Here is a 27,400-nt window from a genome sequence, read left to right as displayed (position 1 = left end):
CAACACGTTGCATCGTCCCGCGCTGTGAGCTTGTATGTCTGCTATTTTAGATACGCACACGGCCATACGGAGAAGCACACATCAAATTTCACAGCTGACAGTTCCAGCAGCTTGTAACAATCAGCGCTATACAGCGTGGGTTTAGTGTTATGATCCGAACAGAACTGGGGTTCTTCCGAGGTAATCTAGACCAAGCTGGACCCAGTAGACGATAATAAAAAAGGGACCCGAACTCTGTGGAATCACATGGATATTATACAAGCACGCACATGACTTTCTGATCGCATGGATGTGATGCCATTGTGGTGGTCAAAGCAACAGAGGCAAGTCAACCTTCCTTGCGCCATCATAACATTAACAAAACAAAACAAGGGTTGTATGTTTGCATATTAAGGTTTAATGAGACGTGAAGCCAACATCATATAATATTAACGTATTAATTTGTAGGCCACTGTGTGGCAGGGCGCGCAAACGGTTCGCTTGAGTTGCGCCAACTTTAAACTATTCACTTCTTTTTTGGCAAGCGATACCTCTCTAGGCCTACATAGGTAGATAGTTAGGATATAATTTAATTAACTCAGGAACAGATTGCAATTGCATCTGTGATAAAGAGGAAAGAAGCCCATTGCTAGCATAAAATGGTGTAATTATCAGTTGGGTGCACCGTGCACATTGCACATACAGTATCTCATCTGCAAACACGTATGTGAAGTTCATTATAATATGGCCGATAAATTAATTGATTGGCCGGTAAAATATAATCCTGCCAGCCAAGGTGGCCGGCCCCAAAAATGCCTAGCGGAAACCCTGTTGGAAACATAACATCACATTTGCACTGAGCCTTTTCACGCACGCACGCACGCACGCACGCACGCACGCACACACACACACACACACACACACACACACACACACACACACACTCAGCAAATATAGAGCAGGAAATAAATAGGAATATCTGTCTGTCTGACTTTTTATTACTGTTTCTATTGCTATTTTTACAGTTTTTCCTGTGGTTTCAACATTGAAGAGCCAAAACAGTTCTACTCTCTCATACAAATGAAATTACTTTTTCATTCACATGATAAATGTATAAACATTGTATGATTCCAGAAGTCACAGAGCAGAGTCTCCAACACCCAGCTGTGTGTCTATGAAGAGTGACCGCTCTAAAGGACATGGTCCTCTCTTCAGTGATGAACCTGGACCTCCACACACACAGTATGTCAATCCTCCTACACAATATATAACACTATAACATGACAAAGTGAAAAGAGACACATTTATTGTGCACCCTGCCAATAGACCAAGGAAGCCGATCCCTGCATTATGTTTATATTTTCATGGTGGCGCTATACCAGCCCACTTTATATGTTGGCCTATGAGTCTTCAACCATCGGTCAAAGACTGATACTGTAGCCAACCCGGCCTGGTGGAGATACAGTATGCTTTGTGTTCTACTTATTCTCATGTCATGTTGGACAGTCATGGTGTCACATGTCATTTACATGTTCTGTTCCCAGTCTGGTTCTGTACAAACATAATGGACACAAGACATTAACTATCAGCATCCTTTATTGGAAACATTTCATCACATCTGCACTGAGCCTTTACACACACACATACGCACGCACGCACGCACGCACGCACGCACGCACGCACGCACGCACGCACGCACGCACGCACGCACGCACACACGCACACACACACACACACACACACACCAAAACGATGTCAACACAACGCACACAGATGCATATGTCACAGTTAGTTTGAGATTCAGTTAGATTGAGAACAGGAGCGCTTGTTTTTGTGCACTAGGTAGAGCAGGCGGTGCCTCCTTTGGGGGACTAGGAATAATTTGACTGAGGTTAAGGTTAGGAATAGGGTTAGGTTTAGGCATAGTTTTACTGAGGTTAGGGTTAGGGTTAGGATTAGGCTTAGGTTTAGGCATAGTTTTACTGAGCTTAGGGTTAGGTTTAGGCATAGTTTTACTGAGGTTAGGTTTAGGGTTAGGTTTGGGGTTAGGGTTAGGTTTAGGGGTAAGGTTTAGGGTTACCGGTAGGTTTAGGCATAGTAGCATTCATCAGGTTAGCATTCACCAGCGTGGGACTAATGCAGTCAAATGCTCTACTACTGGGACATGAGCTTCTTCCACATCCAGGTGAACAAAAACAAGCACTCCTACCCCAATCTTACCCAAACTAACACATACAGCCACACACAGCAAATATAGACAAGGACATAGCCTACCTCCAAGCTCACAACACATTGCAGTGTGAGATTGTAGATAAGCTATTATGTTCCTGCAGTGCTTGCTGGTGAATAAAGGAATGATAGTTTCATGTTCTCAATTTAACTGAATAATGTAATTAATGTGTGTTTGTAGAATGCAGATCGGCACACCCAGTCAGACCACACCTGGACTGAAGACACCCAGTCAGACCAGCAGTGGACAGAGTAAGACTGGACACAATGTACATTAATTAACACAGTTAATAACTGAAATGTTTTAAATGACAGAAGACATTGTCATACTAAACGTCCACAATGAGTCATCGGTATCCATGTTTAAATTAAATAATAATGCTAAAGATGTATCAACTCTGTAGGAAACCAGTGATCCACTGTTGTTTCTTTTGCCTGTTTTTCTTAGTTTTATTAACCTCTTAAACGTGTTGTTTTGTGGAGACCCTCAGGGCTCTATACTAGTATATTGTCTGTTTTCACTCAACACTGAAATGGCAGACCTACAAGCTTACAGATCAGCTTGTAAGTTTGTAGATCTTCTATTTTCTGTCAAAGTTTTCCCCAGAATACGGATGCTGGGATTTAAGTGGTTAAATTAATAAAGTGCATACACAGCTGTAAGGATGTAAAGTCATAAATTCAACTGAATGTTTAAAATGTCTTCATTGTCTTCTCATAGCAGGTGTCAGTGTGCAGGAGGATTTAAAGGTTTATAAGATCACTTTGAACAGTCTGGATCGTGTGACAGACGTCACTGAAGTGCCCTCCCTCAGCAGCATCTTCACAGCGCTCTACATCACAGTGGGAGAGAGTGAAGGGGTTAATAACCAACATGAGGTCTACCAGCTTGAGATACTCTCCAAGAAGAACACCCTCCATGACCAACCAATCAACTGCTGTGACATCTTTAAGCCCCTCCTCCTTGGCAGAGAGACACCAATCAGAAGAGTTCTGACCAAGGGAGTCGCTGGCATTGGAAAAACCTTCTCTGTGCGTAAGGTCGCTCTGGACTGGGCAAAGGGTTTGGAAAATCAAGATGTCATTCTCCTGGTTCCCTTCTCATTCCGGGAGCTGAACTTGGTCAGAGATGAGCAGCACAGTCTTCTCTCATTGATCCATGTTTTCCATCCAACGTTGAAGAAGGTCACAGCAGAGCAGCTCGCTGTCTGGAAGGTTGGCTTCATCTTTGATGGTTTGGACGAAAGCAGGTTGTCCTTCAACTTCAACAATGACATCATCTCTGATGTCACAGTGACATCATCAGTGGATGGGCTGTTGACAAACCTCATTGAGGGGAATCTGCTCCCATTGGCTCTCATCTGGATAACCACCAGACCTGCAGCAGCCAATCAGATCCCTCCTGCATATGTTGACCTGGTGACAGAAGTACGAGGGTTCACAGACCCCCAGAAGGAGGAGTACTTCAGGAAGAGATTCAGTGATGAGGAGCTGGCCAGCAGAATCATCTCACACATGAAGACGTCAAAGAGCCTCCACATCATGTGTCACATCCCAGTCTTCTGTTGGATCAGCGCTACCGTTCTGGAGGACATGGTGAAGACAGACGAGACAGGACAGCTGCCCACGACCCTGACTGCCATGTGCTGCCACTTCCTGTTGGTCCAGACAAAGAGGAAGGAGCTGAAGTATGATGAGCCTCATCAGGGGGAAAAAAGAAACAAGAAAAGAAACAGAAAAGAGAGAGAGAATCAACAGCAGCTCATGGAGAAGGAAAGGGAAGTTCTTCTGAAGCTGGGCAGGCTGGCGTTTGAACATCTGGAGAAAGGCAGCATCATGTTCTACCAAGAAGACCTGGAAGAGTGTGGTCTGGATGTGAAAGACGCCTCGCTGTACTCAGGAGTGTGCACAGAGATCTTCAAAAGAGAGGGCGTGCTCTTCCAGAGAGCAGTCTACTGCTTTGTTCATCTGATCATCCAGGAGTTTCTGGCTGCAGTCTACCTGTTCCACTGTTTCACACAGAAGAACAAGGAGGTACTGAAGACATTCCTGGGACGTGACAAATGGGGAGATGATTACCCCAGTGACTCCTTGGAGGACTTCCTGTCCGGAGCCAACCGTAAAGCCATACAGAGTGAGAATGGTCACCTGGACCTGTTTCTCCGCTTCCTTCATGGTCTCTCACTGCCGTCCAACCAGAGTCTGTTAGGAGGTCTACTGGTTCAGACACAGGACAGTCCAGAGAGCATCCAGAGAGTCATCAAAAACCTGAAGGAGATGAATGTCAACGCCTCTCCTGACAGATGTATCAACATCTTCCACTGTTTGATGGAGATGAACGACCACTCAGTGCATCAGGAGATCCAACAGTACCTGAAGTCAGGGGACAGATCAAAGACAAAACTGTCTCTGACCCAGTGTTCAGCTCTGGCCCACATGCTGCAGATGTCAGAGGATGTTCTGGAGGAGTTGGACCTGGACAAATACAACACATCAGAGGATGGCCGACGCAGACTCATCCCAGCTGTGAGGAACAGCAGAAAGGCTCGGTTAGTAGTCATGTGAATAGAAAACTTAGAACAGAAACAATGTACTGTACCTTCACACCACTACACTATAACTAAACATGATAGTTAAATCAACAGTGATACGCACGCACGCACGCACGCACGCACGCACACACACACACACACACATACACACACACACACACACACACACACACACACACACACACACACACACACTCAAAGTTACAACGGCCAATCTAAGGCAAAAGGGTGACAGAGCTTCTGGAACAGCCTTCCATCCGACTTAAAACACACCTCTTCACCCTAGCATTTGAGCCCTAGACCCCTCCCTCCCTCTGCCTTTTATCTGTCATTGTTTTATATCTTAAATGTTTTGTTTTTATAGCTGTACTTACAAGGTTTTAAATGTTTACAAATGTTTCTATTGTTTTTGCTTTGTATTGTATTTGTTTTTACTGCGTTCTCATGATGTACAGCACTTTGGTCAACCTGGTTGTTTTTAAATCTGCTTTATAAATAAATGGACTTGACGTGTGTGTGTGTGTGTGTGTGTGTGTGTGTGTGTGTGTGTGTGTGTGTGTGTGTGTGTGTGTGTGTGTGTGTGTGTGTGTGTGTGTGTGTGTGGTCTGATTGACCACCTCTAATTACAGACTTGTTGGCTTTGGTCGTCTCCTCCAGAAGGAACACATGGAAGTTGTGTCTTCAGCTCTCAGTTCTAATCCATCCCATCTGAGACACCTGGACTTAAGTTCCAACCACCTGGACCTGGATCTACTGGATCTACTCTGTGCTGCACTGAAAAGTCCTCATTGTAGACTGGAGACTCTACAGTGAGATTCATTTACAATCATTATTTCCATCAGTGATTTATCATGTGATTATAATATGAATATTGTGGCATGAATAAGGTTGATATCATAGTAACACACATTGACTGGGATAATGAGGAGGTACAGTGGGTTACAACATTTAGCGTCGCCAAGTCTAAAATGACACCTAGAGGTGTCAAGAGGTGCCTAGAGGTACCTCTGTCAAACACGCCTCCAAATTCTTAGCCGCGCCCCCTAGAAATGTGATATTTTATTTCAACGTGTAGTGTGGCTGTTCAGCCACGGGGTGGCGATTCTTCAATATGAGTCGACTATTCGAGTCTATTACTTGTTGGTTACTTGTTATCTCTACCTGCATTGTGAGCTTGTAAATAGTTTCTTTTCAAGTTATTTTTGCACTCAAATTGTAATTATTTGTTTAACCCATTTAGGCCTAGGATTATTGACTGCTTTAACTATTGAAAAATAGCAAATATACAAGCACATGTAGATCTGCTATTTTTTTTAAATCATGTTTTTTTTTTGCAAGTCTTTGAATATATCTACTTAAAAGCGAACATTTGTAACTCAAATATTTGCTTCTGGGGGGTCCCTGGAATAACATATTTTTAGATGGGGGGTCCGTGGCCAAATACCTGTAATTTTGGGGGTCCTTCACATGAAAAGGTTTGAGAACAGCATGATTTCGATTTTAGAGGAAGGATTTAGAAGTCGGGTCAAAGATCGGGTCAAAGATATTCAAAGACTTGCACTCATTTTCACAATTTTTCAAAAATAGCAGATCTACAAGCTCACAACACCTCACACTGCAAAGTGTTGTGAGCTTGCAGATTGGCTATTTTCGGCAAATACTTTAGGTGTGGAGGGGAAAAAGGAGCATACTAAGCAGTAAGCACAGAGGTTGAGGTACAAAGGGTTGTGGGGGTCCCTGCTTCATCTCTCTCTCAACTAAGGGGTCCTTGATCTGAAAACGTTGAAGATCCCTTTGCAAAACAACTCTTTGCCATCAAATCTCTTAACATGTTCACAAAATGGAACTCGTGTTTTCATTTGGTAAACACAGCCATATTTTCACATGACACACACATGCATTCATTGAATAAACACAACTAGCTTTTGGCTGAACACTACCAAGCATGAACAGAACACTGAAGAGCAAAATTGAAAACACAATTGTCGAAATGGAACACACTGAATGAATGTCAATTACTCTGGTAAATGAACCAATTCCCTTTTTGTAAAATGACCCAGTGTATGCCCACTTCTCTCATAGACAAACATAAAACAGCACACAAATATGCAGACAAAACATTTTATTGACTGTAGGTCTAAACGTTTACCCCCAAACACTCCAAACAAGCCCACAACGCGTTGTGTGCTTGTAGATCGGCTGTTTTCAATAGTTTTGTGCGACAGTCTTGTATGATGTAGCATGGCTTTTCTTTACCAAAAGCCGTACACATTTGAAACTTGGAGATACAAGTTTTCTGCCCGACAGTGACGATATTTTAGTGATTATGTTGCGAGGAAAACGTTGAGCCATTACATAATAGCCATTTTGGTTAGAACTGACTGAAAATAACTTTGTACTTTATATAATAAATAATATTTTTTCAAGTGTCCAAATAAATTCAAAATATTATCAAATGATCTCGCGGCACCCCTGGACTGCCGTCGTGGCACCCCAGGGTGCCCCATCACCCACTTTGAAAACCCCTGGCCTAGAGTGCCGCATGAAGCCCTGACAGGCCTCAAAGCCCACATCTCCATAAGCCTCCTCCATGGCCTGAAGCAGTGGGACCTGGCTCTGAATTGCTCGCCTGACCCGAAAGTTTAGAGATTTGAATATTTGTGTGTTGTGGATTGATGCTATGAGATTTTATGTGAGAAGTGTGTGCAAACCTGAAAAGTGTGTCTTGTGTTTTGACAACAAGGTGATGTGAAATTTACATCAGAGTGTAAAGAAGGAAAGTCAGAGTCTAATATGATAAGGAAATCTAAAGTAGTAACAAATTGAGTCAAGCAATTGGGGACAGAAGTAAAGGTTGTGAAAATTGTGCCAAATTTAAAAAAAATGTGTTTTAGCAATCGAAAAAAAACTGTAAGCTGATTTTGATACTATATACTGTATGTATATATATATTCTAGGGCTGGGAGAGAGAGAGAGAGAGAGAGAGAGAGAGAGAGAGAGAGAGAGAGAGAGAGAGAGAGAGAGAGAGGCGGAGAAGTCATCAAATGACAGAACGTTGTGACACAAACAATTACAAAATAATTGGTTCACACACTGTCCCAAAACAACATAAACGTGACATAATAATAATAAGCTAAATATAAGGAAACGAAAAAGACACAACTTTTGTTCACATGTTCAATTGAAATTGTTCTTTATTTGGAAACAAGGCAGTAGGCAACATTTTTCCAATAGCCTCATAAAGTTGTTCATAAAGATGTATTAGTTGTCCCAGACACCTGGACAAACATTTGATTGTGGTTTAATAATAATAATGTAATGCCATCATGGTCATAAATGTAGGCCTAATGCCTGTAGAAATCCTTCTCCATTCCTCCTCTTCTGGTAAATGTCAACGTCTCAGAAGAAGATGTGACAGCGAGGAGGTTTTTGAGAACCAAGCCTCTGACATGACCAATCGCTTTTGCTTTTGTGAAAGGGTCCCTTTCTAATTACAGAGTGAAAGGTCAAGTTAAAATGTCAAACTATTATTTACCACACTGTTTTTCAATACTTTTCGGTAATCATGACATTTTGTGAGAAAACATACGTTTACATTGCCAAAGCAAGTGTCAAAAAATTAAATAAAAACAGTCTATAAGGGAGAACATCACATGGAACATATACAGTAGGACGGTTGGAGGGGGAGCAGCTGACCATATAGGCGACCCTCTAGACAAGCTAATTGCTTCCAATACACAAGTATCTGTGCCAAACATGTTGAACCAGTTCTATTGTCCGCCCGTGTTGAATTGACGGCACACGCAGGCTTCATTGGTGTACTGAGTACATTTACTCGAGTAGGCTATTTTTATTCCACTACAATCTTTTGAAAACAGTTAGATACTTTGCAAATTTCGATTATTAGGCTATAAAGGCATACAACCACTTCAGCCCTACATTTAGGCCATTTGAAAATACAAGCTCACAATATTGCTTAATCTGCTCAAATATTTGTATTTTCTACAAATGGTAGGCTACATTTGTGAAATGACTAGACTATAGGCTCCGTTTTCTTTATACAGCCTACATTTTGATACCAAAACGTCATTACTCAAGCCAATTAAGGCTTATATTTTGAACATGGGATTTCTAAAAGAGTATTTCTACTTTTACTTAAGGAAAACATGTGAGTACTTTTTTTCATCACTGACGGCCTTGCTGATCCCGCCCATAGACGATCGCGCCTCGATCGGCTTGCTCACTCAGCAGCAGAGCAGTTGAGTTCTAACTTCATCTAACTTTCACTAATAATTAATATTGAAATAAGAACAGCAGGATAACAAGTAGACTATTGTGACATTTACATTTGAAAGTTCCTGGTTTGTATATAAAGAAGTTACCTCAAGAGTCACCAGCCAATCGTCATTACTCACAAACAATTACAAAATAATTGGTTCACACACTGTCCCAAAAATAACACAAACGTGACATAATAATAATAAGCTAAATATAAGGAAACGAAAAAGACACAACTTAACCAAAACGAGACCTTTCCTATAATAATAATAATAACAGTGCAGGGACCCTGACGACACTCTCCCACGCCAAATACATTTCCTCATTATGGGGCCGTGGTATTCCATTTGGACATGATTTGGAACAGAGCGACAGAGAGATGGAGAGAGAAAGCGAGCGAGCGAGGATTACGTTTTGTTCTTCTGGTTTAAGTTCATCATGGCTCGGTCAATTATGAAGCCATTAAAACAAATAAAACGTCACCTCTTCCCGTAGAGCTTAAATCGGGCCTAAGTGAGCCCGGCCCAACCCAGCCCGACAGAATTTCAGCCCGGACAGAGCCCAAACCCGATACATAATTGACAATTGGAGACCGGCTCGGCCCGAAGACCGACATTCTAAACAAGCTTATATAATGCAGACGGCAGCAGCCTTTTTTTCCTCATACAATATTGGTGATTTGTTAAGAACAGTGTCATTCTACCATTTTCCAACTGTCTTTATAAAAGACATTGTAGCAAGCACCGTCCTAATTATGAAAAAAAACGTTGGCTGATCTACAGTGCGACATTGATTTGCTATATAAAACCATATTTGATAGATATAACTATCATCTACAATTACTTATTGTAGAGAACGTTATAGGCTATAGGGTATTTTAGCCTATAGTGCGCGTTTCTTGTGGGGAGATTTACAGAAGCGGAATATACCAAGTTAATCAGGGGGAACTTGATAAATATATGGGAGTAAACACGTATGAAAAATAACAAAAGAAAACATTTTTTAATACAAAATTCAACAAATTAAAGTAGCATGACCCCCCTCCCCAAAATAAAAAAGTAATGGTCCCCCCTGATAATCAAATTATTATTTGAGAACCCCCCCCCCCCTTATCTATGTTTTAGTTCAAGCCAATTAAAGGCAAGTAAAAAGCTATACAGTATAATAAGCAAGGTATGGTTCATTTTGGTCACTCTCTCTCTCAGCATTAAACTGTATCCTTGGGAAAAAAAAATCAAACATGTTAAATTGAATTTGTTCTTTATTTGGAAACAAGGCAGTAGGCAACAGATACAGTTCAGTCTTCAAATGCAATTACAATTACAATGTTTTACTGTGAATAAAAACGTTTCAGTCTGTCTAACCTTCATCTGCTTATCTTTGCGAAGTTTAACATGGCACATACAATCAAATGTTGCCTATGTGAATCGAAAACAATCAGACTCGGTTAGTCCAATCTCGTCTTTTACGGAGAACATCGTTAATCTTGGTAACAATTGATTGCCTTGCTGCAGCAGTCATTTCGGGGACATCGGAATAGAACCTTTCTTGGCAACAGTTTAAAATAAATTCTTTCAGGTTCTGTGGAAGTATAGATTTCACCCCAGTGCCGTACCAGTTAGCTCTTTTCACCCAAGAATGATACATATGCAAAGATCAAAGATCGGCATAGCATGCTGGACGGTTACCATTTTCCAGTTGAAGTAAGCGACTGATTTCGGCTTGTTGATGTTGCGATATTTGACACAGTTGTATGTCTGCCAGCTGTTTTGGTAACACTGTAGTCGCATCAAGGGACACTTCTCTCTGCTCTATCTGTCTCTCTCTCTCCTCGACTGCCGCCTCTCTCTGTGCTGACCGTTTCTCCTTCTCTTCCCACAGTCTTCCTCTCTCTTCCATCTGTTTTTCCAACTGTCTTTCTCTCTCAATGAACCTTTTCTCCATTTCACCTTCTTGCCATTTCAGTTTCCAATAGCTTTCGTTAACCAGTGACTGCGTTGGTGTCGTCGCTGAATCAATATCAGCCACTCTCTGCCTCAACAGCTCCTCTCTCTCTCTCAGGTCACGCTCTCTGTGTGCCAGATCTAATGCAGCATGTTCCTCTGCAATCTGCGTGTTTCGTGCTGTGTCCCTAATGCTTTGCCTCACTCCCTGCAATTCCATCTGGTGTTCTTCGAGAGCTGCCTGGTGATCTTCTTTCAGTTGTTTCACCACACTGTCGTGCGTCTCCGTTAAGATTCGATTCTTCTCGTTCAACTCCGCAGCGAGCTCGACTGACTCTTTGTGAAGGGTTTGGTAGAGGTCAACTGGCTCGTCCATTTCACCAACAGCATTGGACATAACATAAGCCTGTAAATGAGAAAATACCATGATGAGATTTAATGTATTATTTCAAAACGTTTTCTATAATTGTATTAATAGATAAGTAAGAAGGAAACATCTAAGAAATCCCATACATTAGAAAAGAAGTACTGAAATAGCAGATCTACAAGCAACATGTCTAGTTTGGGTCCCAGGCAAACATTTAATTTCTCTTTTGGGTTTTAGTTAAACCAAGACACGGGCACAAGATTAAAATAAGTTATACAACTCACCGCTCTCTTTTCCACAGAACGTTTTTTCGACGGAGGCACATACAGATCTGGTCCATTTGGTGATGGTGCAATCGCCACCTGCATGGTCAAAAAAAGGATCAATAATGCAATATAGAAATACTCCGGAATTACAAATGTAGCTACAGTTGCTGCTATTAAAATGGCAAACTATTATTTACCTCCCCCCCCCCCACCCTAAGTCAATATTTGGATCCAAGGTGTTGTGGAGAAGAAGTAAAACTAACCGTCTTTCTTTTGGCTGGTTTGGGTTTTCTCGTTGCGGGTCCTGGTCCGTTTGATAATAGGGAAGCCGCCGTCTGTACCTATACGTGGAGAGAAAGTTATATATTGAGTCTCAGTAGCTTAAATAAGCGGTTATCATTCATCTCACACACACACACACACACACACACACACACACACACACACACACACACACACACACACACACACACACACACACACACACACACTTTAAGAATGTGCATTATGGCACAAACACATAGATTCACATCTATAATTAAACAAGACATTTTCTGCAAATCCAGAGACCCCCCTCCCACACACACACACACACACACACACACACACACACACTGTAAAATAATAAAGAAACATACCCTCTTTCTAATCGGAAAACGTGGTTTGTTTTTTGTTGACACCGTGGTTCGAGCTGGAGAGGCCGCCCGAGTTCTCTGAAGTTTTTTTCTTTGCGCTAAACATGACGACGGTGTCTCTTGGGGTGGCATCACTGCTTGGCTGGAAGTCGAATCTCGTGGTTGCAGTGGAGAAGAGTAGAAGTTGGAACTTATCATCGTCAACCGCAGAAAGCAGATGACACCTAAGTGGCCATCCATGACTTTTTATAGCCCTAATGTGGCAATGTGGGCGTGGCTGCCTTCTGTGGAGTCACGCCTCCTCCAAAATGAGATGTGTATAAATATATACCTATATGCCTAACAGGATCATATCATTTTGATTCGTACAGTATGCATCTGGAGTTGAAAACACGTGACTTAATCAGAAACTGGCGTGATAATGGAAAATATAGCCTGAATAAAATTCAAGAGAACCTGCATGCTGCAGGCATACATTTGAGCAACCGGCAAGTTCAACGCTATTATCACAAACAGCCTGCAAAAAAAAAGCGTGGTGTGCCGACAAAATTTACCAGGTACAGCCTAATATTTTCTTCCAGTGTCTATATATCTCTGTCATAACCTTTCTTCACGTGAAAACTATTCTGACAATACTCTAATCTATTTTTACTCTCCAGGCAGGTGGTCGAACTGATAGATGGCCTTCTCAAGACGAATGACGAGTTGTCTGCGCCCAAAGTCAGACTTCAGTTGATTTCCCAGCATGGCATAACGCTTGGGATCAACACGGTCAGAAAAGCATTGGCCCATTTGGAATGGAACTTTGGACGAGCAAAGTAAGCCTAAATGTGAAAATGCAATCAGTAAAATCTAACGCTATTGCTATGAAACATTATGTCTATTGTGATTATTCAACTCAAATTTGTTTTTTTCCAGAACGGTTCCACTGACCAGAGACAAAAACAAGCATTTACGCCTGTTGCAGGCACACGCATGGAAGGACGGTGGAGAGACATTTAATGATGTGATATTTTCAGGTCAGTAACGATATATCCTGTGTATATATATATATATATATATATATATAATGATTATTGTTATTATTATTATTTCCCTCTCTGTTGTTTCTACATGTCTGAATGACTTGTCTTGTCTCCCTACAGATGAAAGCACGATAGCATTGCAGCGTCATGCACCTTATTGCTATCGAAAAAAAGGCCACGAACCACTGAAACAAGTTGTCAAGCATCCGACGAAGTTGCACGTTTGGGGAGGGATTAGTCGCCAAGGAGCCGGGCCGATTGTGATTTTTGACGGGATCATGGACAAGATATTCTTTCAAGAAGGAATCATAAAAGGGGCGCTGGTGCCATACCTCAGAAACAATTGGATCCAGTCTACACACCGTCTTTTTCAAGGTAACTTTGTCTACTGAGTGTTTGGAATGTGTTCAAATCTTGTCTATGAATTCAATGTTTAACATTCTTATTTCTCTGAATTCAGATAACGACCCAAAACACGCAGCCTCCAGGATTTTCATTGAAGAACAAGGCGTGAATTGGGTGAAAACACCAGCAGAGTGAGTAATAATGACTATTGATTAATATCTAAATATTGATAACCTAATGTGTATTTGCATACACGTCTTCAAGTATAGTGCTTTTTTGTAACTGTTTTGATTTTCATCCAACCTGCAGGTCTCCCGACTTGAACCCAATCGAATGTGTTTGGCACCAGATGAAACATTTCATTCGCTGTGAGGCCAAACCACGCGACCGCGAAGAGTTACACCAGGCGATATTATTGTTCTGGAAGACAAAACTGCCCCGTGCCAAGTGTAATAAATACATAAATCACATTTATAATGTGTTGCCCAAAGTGATTGAAGGCAATGGGAATCCAACTGGCATGTAGAAACTGACCTGTTTGCAGTGTTGTAAAAAGTACTCACATTTTATACTTAAGTAAAAGTATCAATACAGCAATATAGAACTACTCCATTACAAGTAAAAGCTAAGGTTTTCAAAATGTGTAGCGAAGTAAAAGTACAATATTTGGATCTGAGATGTAGTGGAGTAAAAGTATTAGTAATTAGTTACTTTACACCACTGCCTGTTTGAATCTTGTACCATGATTTTATTGAATTGTATGCATTCTGCACTGCTTGTTATGTATGCCTACCTTTTTACAATAAAACATGATTTATTTTGATTCATTTTGAGGTCTGAGTGTTTTTTTTAACTCTTGCTTTTTGAAACACTGGAGGCAATGTTTTAGGCCTAGTCTGTGTTTACTTAGAAAGTGGTAGAAGACTCTCTCATTATGCTGCTAACTGATTTCACACCCTTCATTGATCATTTGCAATGTAGTCCTTTAATCATGTAAATGTGGCGTGTAATGGGTCCCTACTCCCTAATTGTCACTTTTGTTCAGGAACAAACACACAACACCTTTTTTGAAAGCGAGAGGCGGAGAAGTCATCAAATGACAGAACGTTGTGACACAAACAATTACAAAATAATTGGTTCACACACTGTCCCAAAACAACACAAACGTGACATAATAATAATAAGCTAAATATAAGGAAACGAAAAAGACACAACTTTTGTTCACATGTTCAATTGAAATTGTTCTTTATTTGGAAACAAGGCAGTAGGCAACATTTTTCCAATAGCCTCATAAAGTTGTTCATAAATATTTATTAGTTGTCCCAGACACCTGGACAACCATTTGATTGTGGTTTAATAATAATAATGTAATGCCATCATGGTCATAAATGTAGGCCTAATGCCTGTAGAAATCCTTCTCCATTCCTCCTCTTCTGGTAAATGTCAACGTCTCAGAAGAAGATGTGACAATACTTTTCGGTAATCATGACATTTTGTGAGAAAACATACGTTTACATTGCCAAAGCAAGTGTCAAAAAATTAAATAAAAACAGTCTATAAGGGAGAACATGGAACATATACAGTAGGACGGTTGGAGGGGGAGCAGCATAGCTGCATCACAGACAGCCAGGAATGTGGGGGAGGGCTTTGACGCTGTTTGGGACAAAGCAAAGGTTTACAGTTGAAACACTGATGGAGTGGAGGACTTCTTAAAAAGAGTAAAACAGTACTTGCTTTTAAATAAACGTATTCAAGAGGATATACCGGTACATGCTTTTAAGCTACTTGAAGTACAAATAAAAGTAAAAGTACTCAAGTACATTTACTCAGTTACTGTCCACCGCTGGCCGCTGGCTGCTGGATGTCATAGCACCCCCTCCCCTGCTGCATAACAGTGCAGTCTGTCAGACTAACCGAAAATGTATTATTATTAGCTATTATTTGTGTTGTTGTAGGCCTAATTGAAACCCAGAAAATAGCCTAAACTGAACACATAGTGATCTATTAGCCCAAACCTCATTTGAAAAATGTCAGGAGTATATGAAAGCCTTTTAAAAATGTCTATAGCATATTGGCTATAAAACATTTATTGGTTTATAGACAAAACAAGACAGACAGACAGACAGACAGACAGACAGACAGACAGACAGACAGAATAAACAGTCCAGTGTCAGTCCACTGTTAGACTGAAATAAATCATGTCCATTATGAGCTTGCAGATCGGCTATTTCGCTTTTTTTCTCCAGTGCGTCCAGCCTCCTCTTAAGGCACGCATGTTGCTTTCATCATCATCATACCATTTAAATATTAAAACAGCGAAATTAAACAAATGTATTTGCTAATCAACATCAGACTCAGTAGCCTAAACTTGACATTTGTTTAAAAGCATTCCTTTCTCCCTGGCTTTTGTTTCAATGTTAATATTATAGATTTAGATTCCTAGGCAACCACCCAGCAGCATTGGACAATAAAGTCTACATTACATGATAAAGTTTACACCGCTCTGACTTCTGACAGTGCCTGTCAATCAGTTCACACAGCTGCAGTATGTTAGATTGAGTAGACCTCACCACATGAAAGGCAGAGGCACGCATGGACTTTTAATAGCCTAATCATAAGCTAAATGCTCGGGTCTCTCTGAACCTCGGAAATAAACGGATTTCAGGACAATGTCACAGGTCTAAAAAAACAAACAAAAAAAGAATCCGAACGGGACGGAACTGGACAAGACCATTACGGGGCCACTCGGGTTTGGTTTTGTAATTTGGCATAACAAATATATTTCTATTGAATATATTATAGGCTTGACCATTTCTCTCTCTCTCTCTCTCTTCTGTTGGATAATTAGAGAAAGCGCATATATCTGACATGGCCGAACAAGGAACGCTGTCTGTCAGACAGACCCATGATGTTTACCAGGATAAGAAATAACACTAGAAAAGTTGTTATTTTGATAGAGAAATAGCCCATCCCCGTAGATAATGTCCAGAAATATGCTCCATAGGCTATAAATGTTCCGACCTTCATCTTCCAGGTGACTTTGGTTGGTGTTTCACTTCACCTCGCTAAAAACCTCCTTTTGCGGGACTCATTGAAATATGCGAACAGACGATAATAATATGGATTTGGGAGCATAGCCTAATTACAAAGCATGTCTCATTAAAAACAATATATATTTTATAGTTGAAGGGTAAATACACAGTATAGGCTGGGAACATGACACAGTTCAGTTGAGATTTTTTTTTATTATTTTGGAGGTGGGGGTAGAATACTGTATAGGCTACAGTAGAGCTACATCACGAGTAGACATACAGCCTTTGCAGACAGCCAGGATGTGGAGGCGGGCTTTGACGCTGGGTGACGCCCTGCTCACATTGAAAGGGACAAAGCCGACGTGTGATATCGGCTGAGTGCCAGGAATGCAGTTTGGCCAGTGCTCTCATAACTGTATGCTCAATCCCTCAGGCGCCCCCTGGACTACATGATTATAAATGTTTATAATTGAGAACTGAGAGGTGCAGTAATCAATGATATATAGACACTGTGAAGTAATGACCACCAAATTGAATTTGTAAATACTAAAGTAAAATACAAATACCTCAACATTGAACTCAAGTAATTCTTAGAACTTAGGTAATACATCATTACACCAACACCAATTACATCAAATGCAAAGAAATAGTAGAATTAGTTGGCTAATCTAAGAAAAACATGGGTAGACACATGTTTTCAAACCAACAAGGAAACAAAGACAGACAAGCGAACAGCAGAGCTTTTCCATAATGAAACATGCTCTCTCTGAAACAGTGGAACTGTTATTACTGTAAGTGCTGGTAATAAGCTCATTGTCATGTGAACTGTTAACTTTATAATTATCCGTTTTAGTCCCATAGCCAGTTTTAAATGGACCCTTACAAATACAAATGAGACATTTAATTAACATTTAATGAAAAAGTCCTATGCCAAAATGTATTTTTACACCATTTAAAGTATAATTACTCTCTAGTATCTACAGTAGTCTCTTCTGTGGTTCATTTCAATTCATTTCAATCCCCAGCAAAATAGTTAAACTAATTGCTCTGCTATGCCATCTAGTGTCACTTGACTGTATTGCAGAAGATAAGCTGAAAGGACGGCCTCCTATTTTTAGACACTCCCATCTCCAGAGAGACCGGTGGGTGTCCAGAGGTACCTACAGATACCTGAGGCGACTCAATTTTCTGTGAACCACTGTACAGTAACTACAGTGTGTACATGTTCACTAAATTCACTCAAACCACTCAAAGACTGTCTGTCTGTATCAGGGTAAAACATAATCCAAGTGGCAATATCACAATGCAGCTCTGTTACTAGTAAAAGTAATAAATACACTTTATTACCAAATACTCATTATGCAGAATGCCCCCTTTTTATGTTTTCAAAATTTGTCGAAATAAAAAAAAGTGTATAATAGGTGATAAAATAGCTGGTTTATGTATATTGCAATAATCTAAATCAGATCTGAAGTAAATGGTTACTAAAGTTTTCAAATAATTAATGAGTAAAAATTACAGTATTTGCCTCTATAGATGTAGTGCAGTAGAAGTATAAAATATACAAAGTTGACATAATCAAGTAAAGTAAATAAAGTAAACTAAACTTGTACTTAAGTACAGAAGTTGAGTAAATGTACTTAGTTCCATTCCACCACTGGTCTGTATCGTCTCTTTCTCCAGCAGATGTCCTTCCTGTGTCTGTGACATCAGCAGTTATCAGCTTCACTTGTCTTAAACTGTCCATCAATTGACCTTTGACCTGTTAGGTCTTATGTGTATAATGAAGCAATAAGCCACAAGAGGCATGTGGTTACCCAGTATTTTATAACGTCTGAAAGGCGTGGTGAGACACGAAGCCAAGCCGAGTGTCTCCAACCCTCTCAGCCGTTATAAAATACAGGTAACCACATGCCTCGCGTGGCTTCTTGCTTTTCTAAAACGGTTGCAATATGGCAACATGAAAAATCATAGACATGTACCAATTAAAACTGTTCTATTTCACTAATAATTCACTACAAGGTCTGCAAGAAAGTAGTTCCCAGCTACAAGAAAGTAGTTCCCAGCTACAAGAAAGTAGTTCCCAGCTACAAGAAAGTAGTTCCCAGCTACAAGAAAGTAGTTCCCGGCCAGGCTGCAGAAACACCTGTTGCAATCAGAATGGGGTATAGGGGGGCGCTTGGTGTTTTTACAAGCCCCATCCAGAGTCACTCAGTTACCGTCCTATGTGTGTGGGCGGTAGAGTTCTCAACGGGCCTGAAAATTAAGGCCCGGCCCTAACTGGGCCCTAACTGGGCAGGCCCAAGGCCCTACCCGGCCCTACTAGTTGCAGGGGTTGACGCTAACGCTTGCCCGACTGCCCGGGGCAGGCAAATAAAATGGTCGGGCAGGTGAAGGTTGCTACCAGGTTGCCCGACCGGGCAAGCGCACATTTTGAGTAACATAATGAGATTATCCGTCTTTAGAAACTTGAACAGGACTAGAGTGCTGCTCTGTCTCTCTCTCTCTCTCTCTCTCTCTCTCTCTCTCTCTCTCTCTCTCTCTCTCTCTCCCTCAGTCCATCCCTCCTCCCAAGTACACACACACACACACGCAAACACGTGCGTGCTCCGTGCCTCCGTCGAAAACAGCTAATATACAAGATCACATTATGATGAAGACACGACGCGCACACAGCTGCAACTAGGTATAAATCAGTGGGTTTCATTCGCGCAAAACCTAAATGTGAATACGTTTGCAGGATCAATCCTCTCTCCAAAGAGTGTCTGTCGCGACGGGGATAGCTTCGCTGTTTCTATATGTCATCTTTTTGACACCCAACTCTAACCTTAACCTCCATGGGGTGAGTTGGTAAAACCCTCCGTCCGGACGAAATGATAGTCTTTCGAAAGAGCAAGATTTTACCGTTGCGACGTGCCGTGGCCGCCTCTCTTTGCAGCCTCTCTTTGCAGCGAACCACGCAGAAAAGCTAGCCGCGAACCGCACACGGTCGTCGGCATCGGAGCGAGCCAAGAGCCGCTCTGACGCACAACGTTGTTTTCAGATCATTCACGTTGCGACACAAGCATAAAGCATTCGAAGAGAATCACAGTTTGTAAAGAGAAAACACCAGAGCAATAAACACTTTCTAACTGTCTTGAAACAAATATCTTTGCTCCACTTTCATTCATCCACTAAAACTACATTCTCCCTTCCACTTCAGTCAAGTGAGTCAACCTGTGGGTCGAGACCCCCCAGAGGTCCCCAAATGATTTTGGGGGGGTCCCTAGATGACAACCAAGTCATAATTTAAGGACTTTTTTAATACATTTAAAGACAAGAAAAAAAGACCATTGCTGCATCAAAAGTAATCAAACTATACTATAAAAACAAACACTAGCCAAATTGTAAAATAATACAAGAAAGATGCAAATTTTGGAAAATTGCTGATGTACAAGCTCACAACTCTCAAAAACATTTAATTGGGGACCCATATTTTTTTTCTGGGACCTATTTGAATGACCACCTGTGGGTCCCGTGACCCATTATATTGTAAACCTAGCAACATCACTGTAAGTAGAAGGTAACAAATATGTTAAAATGAACGTTAATTCAAATGTTGCGATTTTGCGATTATGAGGGCAAGTGGCCATGACCTGAGGGCAAGTAGAACATGACCTGTACTTGCCCGACGGGCAAGTGCCTCTGAGACCTTAGTGTCAACCCCTGAGTTGGCATACATTTTAGGCCCTACCCGGCCCGAAAACCTTGGGTCGAGTCGGGTATATGTGTCCCAGCGCGGCTGACGGCTAGTCATTGAATTCTTTTTTCATTTTCATTTTTTTGAAAGCTGGGAATCATAGCTACAAAATGATATATTGGTTGTGGAGATTGACCCAACAGTTTTGAAGATATGGCTTATAGAATGATGCCATGCTGAAATACTACTTTTGAGATATTCAAGTACTAAATTAGGGAGGACCAACAGAATTATGTCCCGATCTCTCACATTAATTAAAAAAAAGTCTTATTTACATGCAGAGTTAAGCTCTGGCGTTTAAGTGAAATGTAGCCCGATGGGTGACCATAGCTGAGTGGTTAGGGAGCCTGCCTGGGGAACCAGTTCCCCTGGTTGTCCCCGGTTCGATTCCCGGTCAGGCAGCAATGTGTCAATGTGTCCCTGAGCAAGACCTTAACCCATAATTGCTCCCCGAGCGCCGTATATGGCTGCTCACTGCTCCTAGTTGTTATAGGATGGGTAAAATGCAGAGAATAAATTTCACGTATGTGCAAATGTACTGTGACAAACTCGTCCCGAAGGCGTGGGGCCATATTCTATTCTATCTATTCTATTTATGACATGCTTTTGTGGCTTTATCACATTTTAGGAACAAAATAATAATAATAATAATTTCAGCCCTGGTCTAAAGTAGTGGCTTCAGAAATGACTGCCCCAGTGTCATGGTCGGGTCTATCATATAGTAATAGTAATAAAATAATAAAAACTAATATTTTATTTTTTCATTGAGCCCGAGGCCCTACCCGGCCCGACTAATTAGCATACATTTTAGGCCCTACCCTAGCCTATATGTCGGTCGGGTTCGGGTTTGGTCGGGTTTGGAAAGAATTTAGCAATAAAAAAATAAAAAAAATACATTTTCTTTTTTCATTGAGCCTGAGGCCCTACCGGCCCAACTAATTAGCATACATTTTAGGCCCTACCCTACCCTAAATGTCGGTCGGGTTCGGCTATGGTTGGGTTCGGGCAGAATTTGAGAACTCTAGTGGGTGGTGCTTAGAAGCCCCGCACGGCAGGATTTAAGAGAAAATCAAGCGCTCCCTTCTCTAGTTGAGCTTCACAACACTGTGGAAAGAAATAACGCACCTGGGTTTGATATAAACTGATTCAAGGTGTGGATTATTGTGTCATTTAGACACTGGTTTAATCAGAAACCAGCCAATCAGAATCAAGTATTGGAACTAACCATTTAGAAACTCTGTTTTCAGTCATTTTGCTGGATCATCTGTTTTCAACCTGTTGCTGTTTCCTGTCTGTTGGGAGATTAAGTAAAGATTATTTAGTTCATGTTACTCTGTCTGGTTTTCTACTCTAAAACCCAGACAGTCCATCCAGACCAGGTCCTTTAATAGGTGGTTGTAAGCAGGTTCTCAGAATAATGTATTTTATAGCAGACAATCAAACATTGTGTGTTTTATTTCTCATTTAGACTGATGAACTGCTGGTTGTCAGAGAGAAGCTGTGAAGTTCTGGCCTCAGCTCTCAGATCTAATCCTTCTCATTTGAGAGAATTAGACTTGAACTTCAACGTGTTGCCGGTGTCTGGACTGAAGAACTTCTCTGGACTGGAGTCTCTGCAGTGAGTAGACTTGGACTGTGTCCATGTTGGTTAGTGCAGTGATTCCCTTGTTTCATGTTCCAATGGCATAACGTCTATTGTGCTAGTCTGCCCCAACAATCCCCTCCTCCCACCCCATTTATACAGTCATACACCTGCTGAAGATTCATGTTTATGTGTATAATCTGTTGCAGTAAAATATTCAGATAACCTACGCAAAATAAGATGGGCTTGTATGTTTTCATTAACCTTGCATTTTTACACATAAAGTTTATAAAGTCATCACCTCACCCGTTGTTCATGTTTACACAGAAGCAAAACTGCTGTGAAAAAACTGTGTGTGTGTGTGTGTGTGTGTGTGTGTGTGTGTGTGTGTGTGTGTGTGTGTGTGTGTGCGTGCGTGCGTGCGTGCGTGCGTGCGTGCGTGCGTGCGTGCGCGCGTGCGCGCGTGCGCGCGCGTGTGTGTGTGCGCACCGACTCTGTGCACCCTTGCTCAATACAACATAATGTCTATATTATCTGCTCTGTTAAAATTCAAATAATGACTATTTAAATGAATCCTACTTGATGCAACATTCATTGCACTCCTTGTAAACTGAGCTTTGCCACGTTCATAAAGTTATACTACAGTAGCCTAGTAAGAAAAGGGTGTCACCTTTTCAATCACCTTTTTTTAATCAAAACACATATTTTTCTTTTGCAAGTTCCCACAATTTTAGCAAATTCCCATCATTTCACTAGTAGCAGAAACACTGTAGTGTCAGGTAGTGGAGATGTTGTGTTAGACAGTCAGACATTGATGCATTGTTGTTCTACTTCCTACAGAGTGAAACATGGAGGAGAATTCTGGAATTCTAATCCTAATCCTCAACTCCTCTCAAGATGTGAGTATCTGTCTGTCTGTCTGTCTGTCTGTCTGTCTGTCTGTCTGTCTGTCTGTCTGTCTGTCTGTCTGTCAGTCTGTATTTGTATACAGTGTGTTATCCTCTGTTGGCCCCTCCCTCCCTGGATGCTGTCCTGAAAGCTCTTCAGTAGAGCTTCCAGTGAATGCAGGAGGTTTCTCTGCTCTTGGCCTGGTCCTTCACACCAGCTGATGCTTGTTTACAAAACACTCCCTCTACCTGACACACCTTCTGCAATGTTCAACCCTCCTTCTGCCACACATTCTGCTTAATGTCCCCCAAACACACTGGCCCTCATTTATCAACGTGGTGCAGATCACAATGTTGGCGTACACTGAAATGTAGGCAAGTCTCTGCATTTATCATTTCAATGTGACTTTGACGTTGGCGTAGGGTAGGATCAAATCTCACGTCAAGTTCAGAGGTGGTGTAGGATTCATCTTACACCTCTTATTCCATTGTAGACATGCGGGGCAGCATTGTCTAACTATCTGACAGGCAATGGACACATGTATCCACTCGAAAATGTATATCTAACACACTAATAAATAATCCTGTGAAAATATAACATTTTATAAAAGCATAATAGCCGGCTACGTCATGGACATGCACGCTGATTTTATTTCCAAGTTACAATGACAAGCAATTTAAATCTATTGATATGGCAGCAATCTACATTAAGTGCTTTAACACTAACAGTCTATTGCAGCGCGGTGCCGCTGTAATCTTACATTTTCGTGGACTGTGAGCCTCCAATTTATACAGTGCCGTGAGTCCTTTATTAAGGATAAAACCTGAAGGTCCAAACCTGGCTGTGCTCAGCCCAGCGCACGCTGTGGATGATTTATTTGGGGGTCCACGGCCCACTAGGGAGAAGGCCAGCCCGTGCGGGAAATGTGTGTATCGGTACATGATTGCTATAGTTTAAGCACTCAAACACGCGTTGCGCTCGTCGCCGATATTGGGTTCAAATGAATATCCAAACATAACCGTGGGGTCTCTCAATGTATACAGTAGCTACTGTACACTATGCTGGAGTTAATGATGAAACCCGACGCTCCACCTGTGCCCACAGCGCACCATCTTCCCCGTGGGCGCCGTGGATTTATTTATGCCACCTGGAGATCACTCAACACCAGCCAGCCTTCATCCATCAATGCTTAGAGCCTCATTCATTCTGCAACCACTGCATTCAGATGACCTTTAGTTTCCAGGATATCTGTCATTAATGTGGCGAGCCTGTGAGATCATGGCCATGGGGAATTATGATTGCTTAATCATTTTTGTAACTTTTGTAACCAAATGAACGCGCACGGGTATGGTTTAAATTAATATCCCAAAGTATTCATGGCAGTGACTTGTGTCATTCATGTCGGCTGCAGTGCTATAGCCTCCTTGTCAAAGATTGTATCGTTGGTTAATCCCACTTTCCCACTGTGAAAGACTGCTGTGTAAACCAAAATGCTGCTTGGCCTACGAAAAAAAATAAAAATACACTCCATTGATAAATGAGGGCCACTGTCTCTGGGTCACTCCTCCTTTCAGTTGGCTACAGACCATGACTGGAACAAGCTGCAAATAAGCCTGGAAATGGAGACTTTTAGGCCCTATTTTGAACAAGCTCATATTAAGTGATGCACAAATTGGTACAGTATGCAAGTGGCACTGAACACAAACATGCTATTATGAACCTTGACCTAAAAACATACAGTTTAGAGGATCAGACCAGCTTTTATGCACAAACAGAAATGTTTATTAAGACAGAGCCTCCTCACAGTCCTCAGGTATTATTGAGGTACTTGTACTTTACCAGGTTGTTTCATTTCTTCAATACTTTGTAGCCTATACTTATACTCCATACTTTCTGAGGCACATATTGTACTTTTTACTCCACTACAATTATTTGACAGGGTTAGTTGATAGTTACTTTTCAGATTTAAATTATTAATAAAATACACACAGAACCACTTAAACCTTTCCAAACAAATAGCAGATTTGCAAGCTCACAACACGCTGCATCTCAGTGTGTTGTGAGCTTGTAGATATGTTATTTGTGAAAGAAAAAATAATAACATTAGCGCTTTTAATTTGTTGGTATATTTAAACTTTGATTCCATTACTTTTGTACTTTTACTCAAGTAAAATTCTGAATACCGGCCTTTTATTTGTTACTGTGTTATTACTGTGTTTACTTAATTACGACCGTCAGGTCGCAAGTTACTATGAAAAGCTCCACCAGCTGTCTGTCCGTCCGTCTGTCAAGTCACACGTCACGTTTTTTTCTCACATGGCCCTCTTCTAGCGCCACCATCAGGCCAATTTTTTAAAAACACATTTTTGGACACTGCTGCTACAGATTTAGGCCTGAAATGACGCAAAGCGGTACACAGTATCTCTAAAGCTGTCAGTCAGTCAGTCTGTCCGTTAAAAACTAGTACCTCCCTAACATTTTAGTATACTATTATTTATTTTTACGAAATTGACAGTACATTTAGTCTTAGTTTTAGTCATATTATCTTAAATCTATGTTTAGTTTTTATTTAGTTTTCCACAGTGAAAAAAAGTTGACAAACATTGTTCATATGTAGGGGATGTCACAAGTATCCAGTAATACAAATACTGACGTATTAGTACTTTAACTACACAACATTAACTTATTGTGTACTCAGTTACTGTAAACCAATCTCTCTCTCTCTCTCTCTCTCTCTCTCTCTCTCTCTCTCTCTCTCTCTCTCTCTCTCTCTCTCTCTGTGAATATTTTAATACTTTTTAAATATATATTTTTTTTAATGTTTCCTGTCTTGTTCTCTCATCAGACTTCCATCGTCTCACACTGGATCCAAACACAGCGAACAGAACACTCTGTCTGTCTGAGAGCAACAGGAAGGTGACTCGGCCAGAGGGGGAGGAGCTTCAGTCATACCCTGATCATCAGGACAGATTTGATGATAAGTTATATCAGGTTCTGTGTACAGAGGGTCTGACTGGACGCTGTTACTGGGAGGTAGAGACGAGTGGAGGGGTTAGGATAGGAGTGGCTTACAGAGGAATCAGCAGGAGAGGAGAGCGTCCTAATGGACTTGGGGACAATGATCTGTCCTGGAGTCTGTACTGTTGGGAAGGCGATTACATTGTCTCTCACAATAGTAGGAACACTTTCCTCCCTATTGGTTCCTCTGGCTCCAACAGAGTAGCAGTGTATGTAGACCATGCTGCTGGAACTCTGTCCTTCTATAAGGTGTCCTCTGACTCACTGACACACATATACACCTTTCAGTCCACATTCACTGAACCACTCTACCCTGGGTTTAGGCTCTATTCTTACTCCTACTCCTCAGTGTGTCTTTGTGAGGACAGATAATGTCTCTGAGTTGACATCAACCAATATGGTTGTTATGGATTTGTGTTTGAACACAGGAAGCATTTTGGACATCCAAGGTTTCCAGTAGACAGCAACATAGTTTATGTATATATTTATGTACGGTATATAGTGTATGTATATTTATGTATATAGTGTATGTATATTTATGTATATAGTTCATGTATATTTATGTATATAGTGTATGTATATTTATGTATATAGTGTATGTATATTTATGTATATAGTGTATGTATATTTATGTATATAGTGTATGTATATTTATGTATATAGTGTATGTATATTTATGTATATAGTGTATATATATTTATGTATATAGGGTATATATATTTATGTATATAGGGTATGTATATTTTTATATGTCCATAGTACAGTCAATACTGCAGCGTAGAAATACTCTGATAAAAGTAAAAGTCCCGAATTCCAAATTTGCTTGAGTAAAAGTGCAAAAGTATTGGCATCAAAATGTACTTAAAGTAGAGTTGATTTTGTCGACTAAAAATATGACGAAAAATGTCTGTCGACTACCTTTTTTCACAGACTAAATAAAAGCTAAACAAACACTGAGCTATGATGACTAAAACTAAGACTAAATATAGAATTGTCAATTTCATAAAATGTCATGGAGGGACTATTAGTGGAGAAGAGATCCAGTAGAACTAAAAGACAAGTCATTTTATGTTTGGTTGTGCTCGGGTGTTGCTCTCTGAAAATAGCAGATCTACAAGCTTACAAGGCAACGAAGCGCGGCAGGTTGTGAGCTTGTAGATCTGCTATTTTCAGCACGCAACCAAGTATAAAATCAGGAATGGCATCACGGCCCGCCAAAATACATTTTAGTCGACTAAAACTAGACTGAAACTCAAATAAAATCAAAAAACAAAAATATGACTAAAACTAAATGGAATTTTATTCAAAAGACTGACTACAACTACATAATAATTTGATGTCAAGATCAACACTGACTTGAAAACAGCTGATTCACAAGCATCACAAAGTCATTTCAACACATACCTACAATAGGCGGAAATTAAAATCTATGTAAAATGCTTTGTTTACTTTGCAGTGACTCTGTGAAACGTGTGGTTCTACTGAATCCAGCAATACCAATGTGTAAATGTAGCTTGTATAC

At 40.9% G+C, this 27,400-nt stretch overlaps 1 protein-coding gene across 1 annotated transcript; it reads left to right on the top strand.

The window, feature by feature from the left end:
* Nucleotides 1–2,390: 2,390 nt before the first annotated feature.
* LOC308306028 (protein NLRC3-like) lies at nucleotides 2,391–26,250 on the top strand (the record flags this gene model as incomplete). The annotated part of the gene is made up of 3 exons (XM_080750928.1): nucleotides 2,391–2,460; nucleotides 2,999–4,749; nucleotides 25,726–26,250. The coding sequence occupies 3 exons, from the start codon at nucleotides 2,391–2,393 to the stop codon at nucleotides 26,248–26,250; spliced, it is 2,346 nt and encodes a 781-aa protein (XP_080607054.1).
* Between the last annotated feature and the right edge of the window lie 1,150 nt (nucleotides 26,251–27,400).

The sequence above is a fragment of the Nannobrachium achirus genome, assembly GCF_963921795.1.
Source record: "Nannobrachium achirus genome assembly, chromosome: 1".
In the NCBI taxonomy this organism is placed as follows: Eukaryota; Metazoa; Chordata; class Actinopteri; order Myctophiformes; family Myctophidae; genus Nannobrachium; species Nannobrachium achirus.
This window is presented reverse-complemented; position numbering and strand designations above follow the sequence as displayed.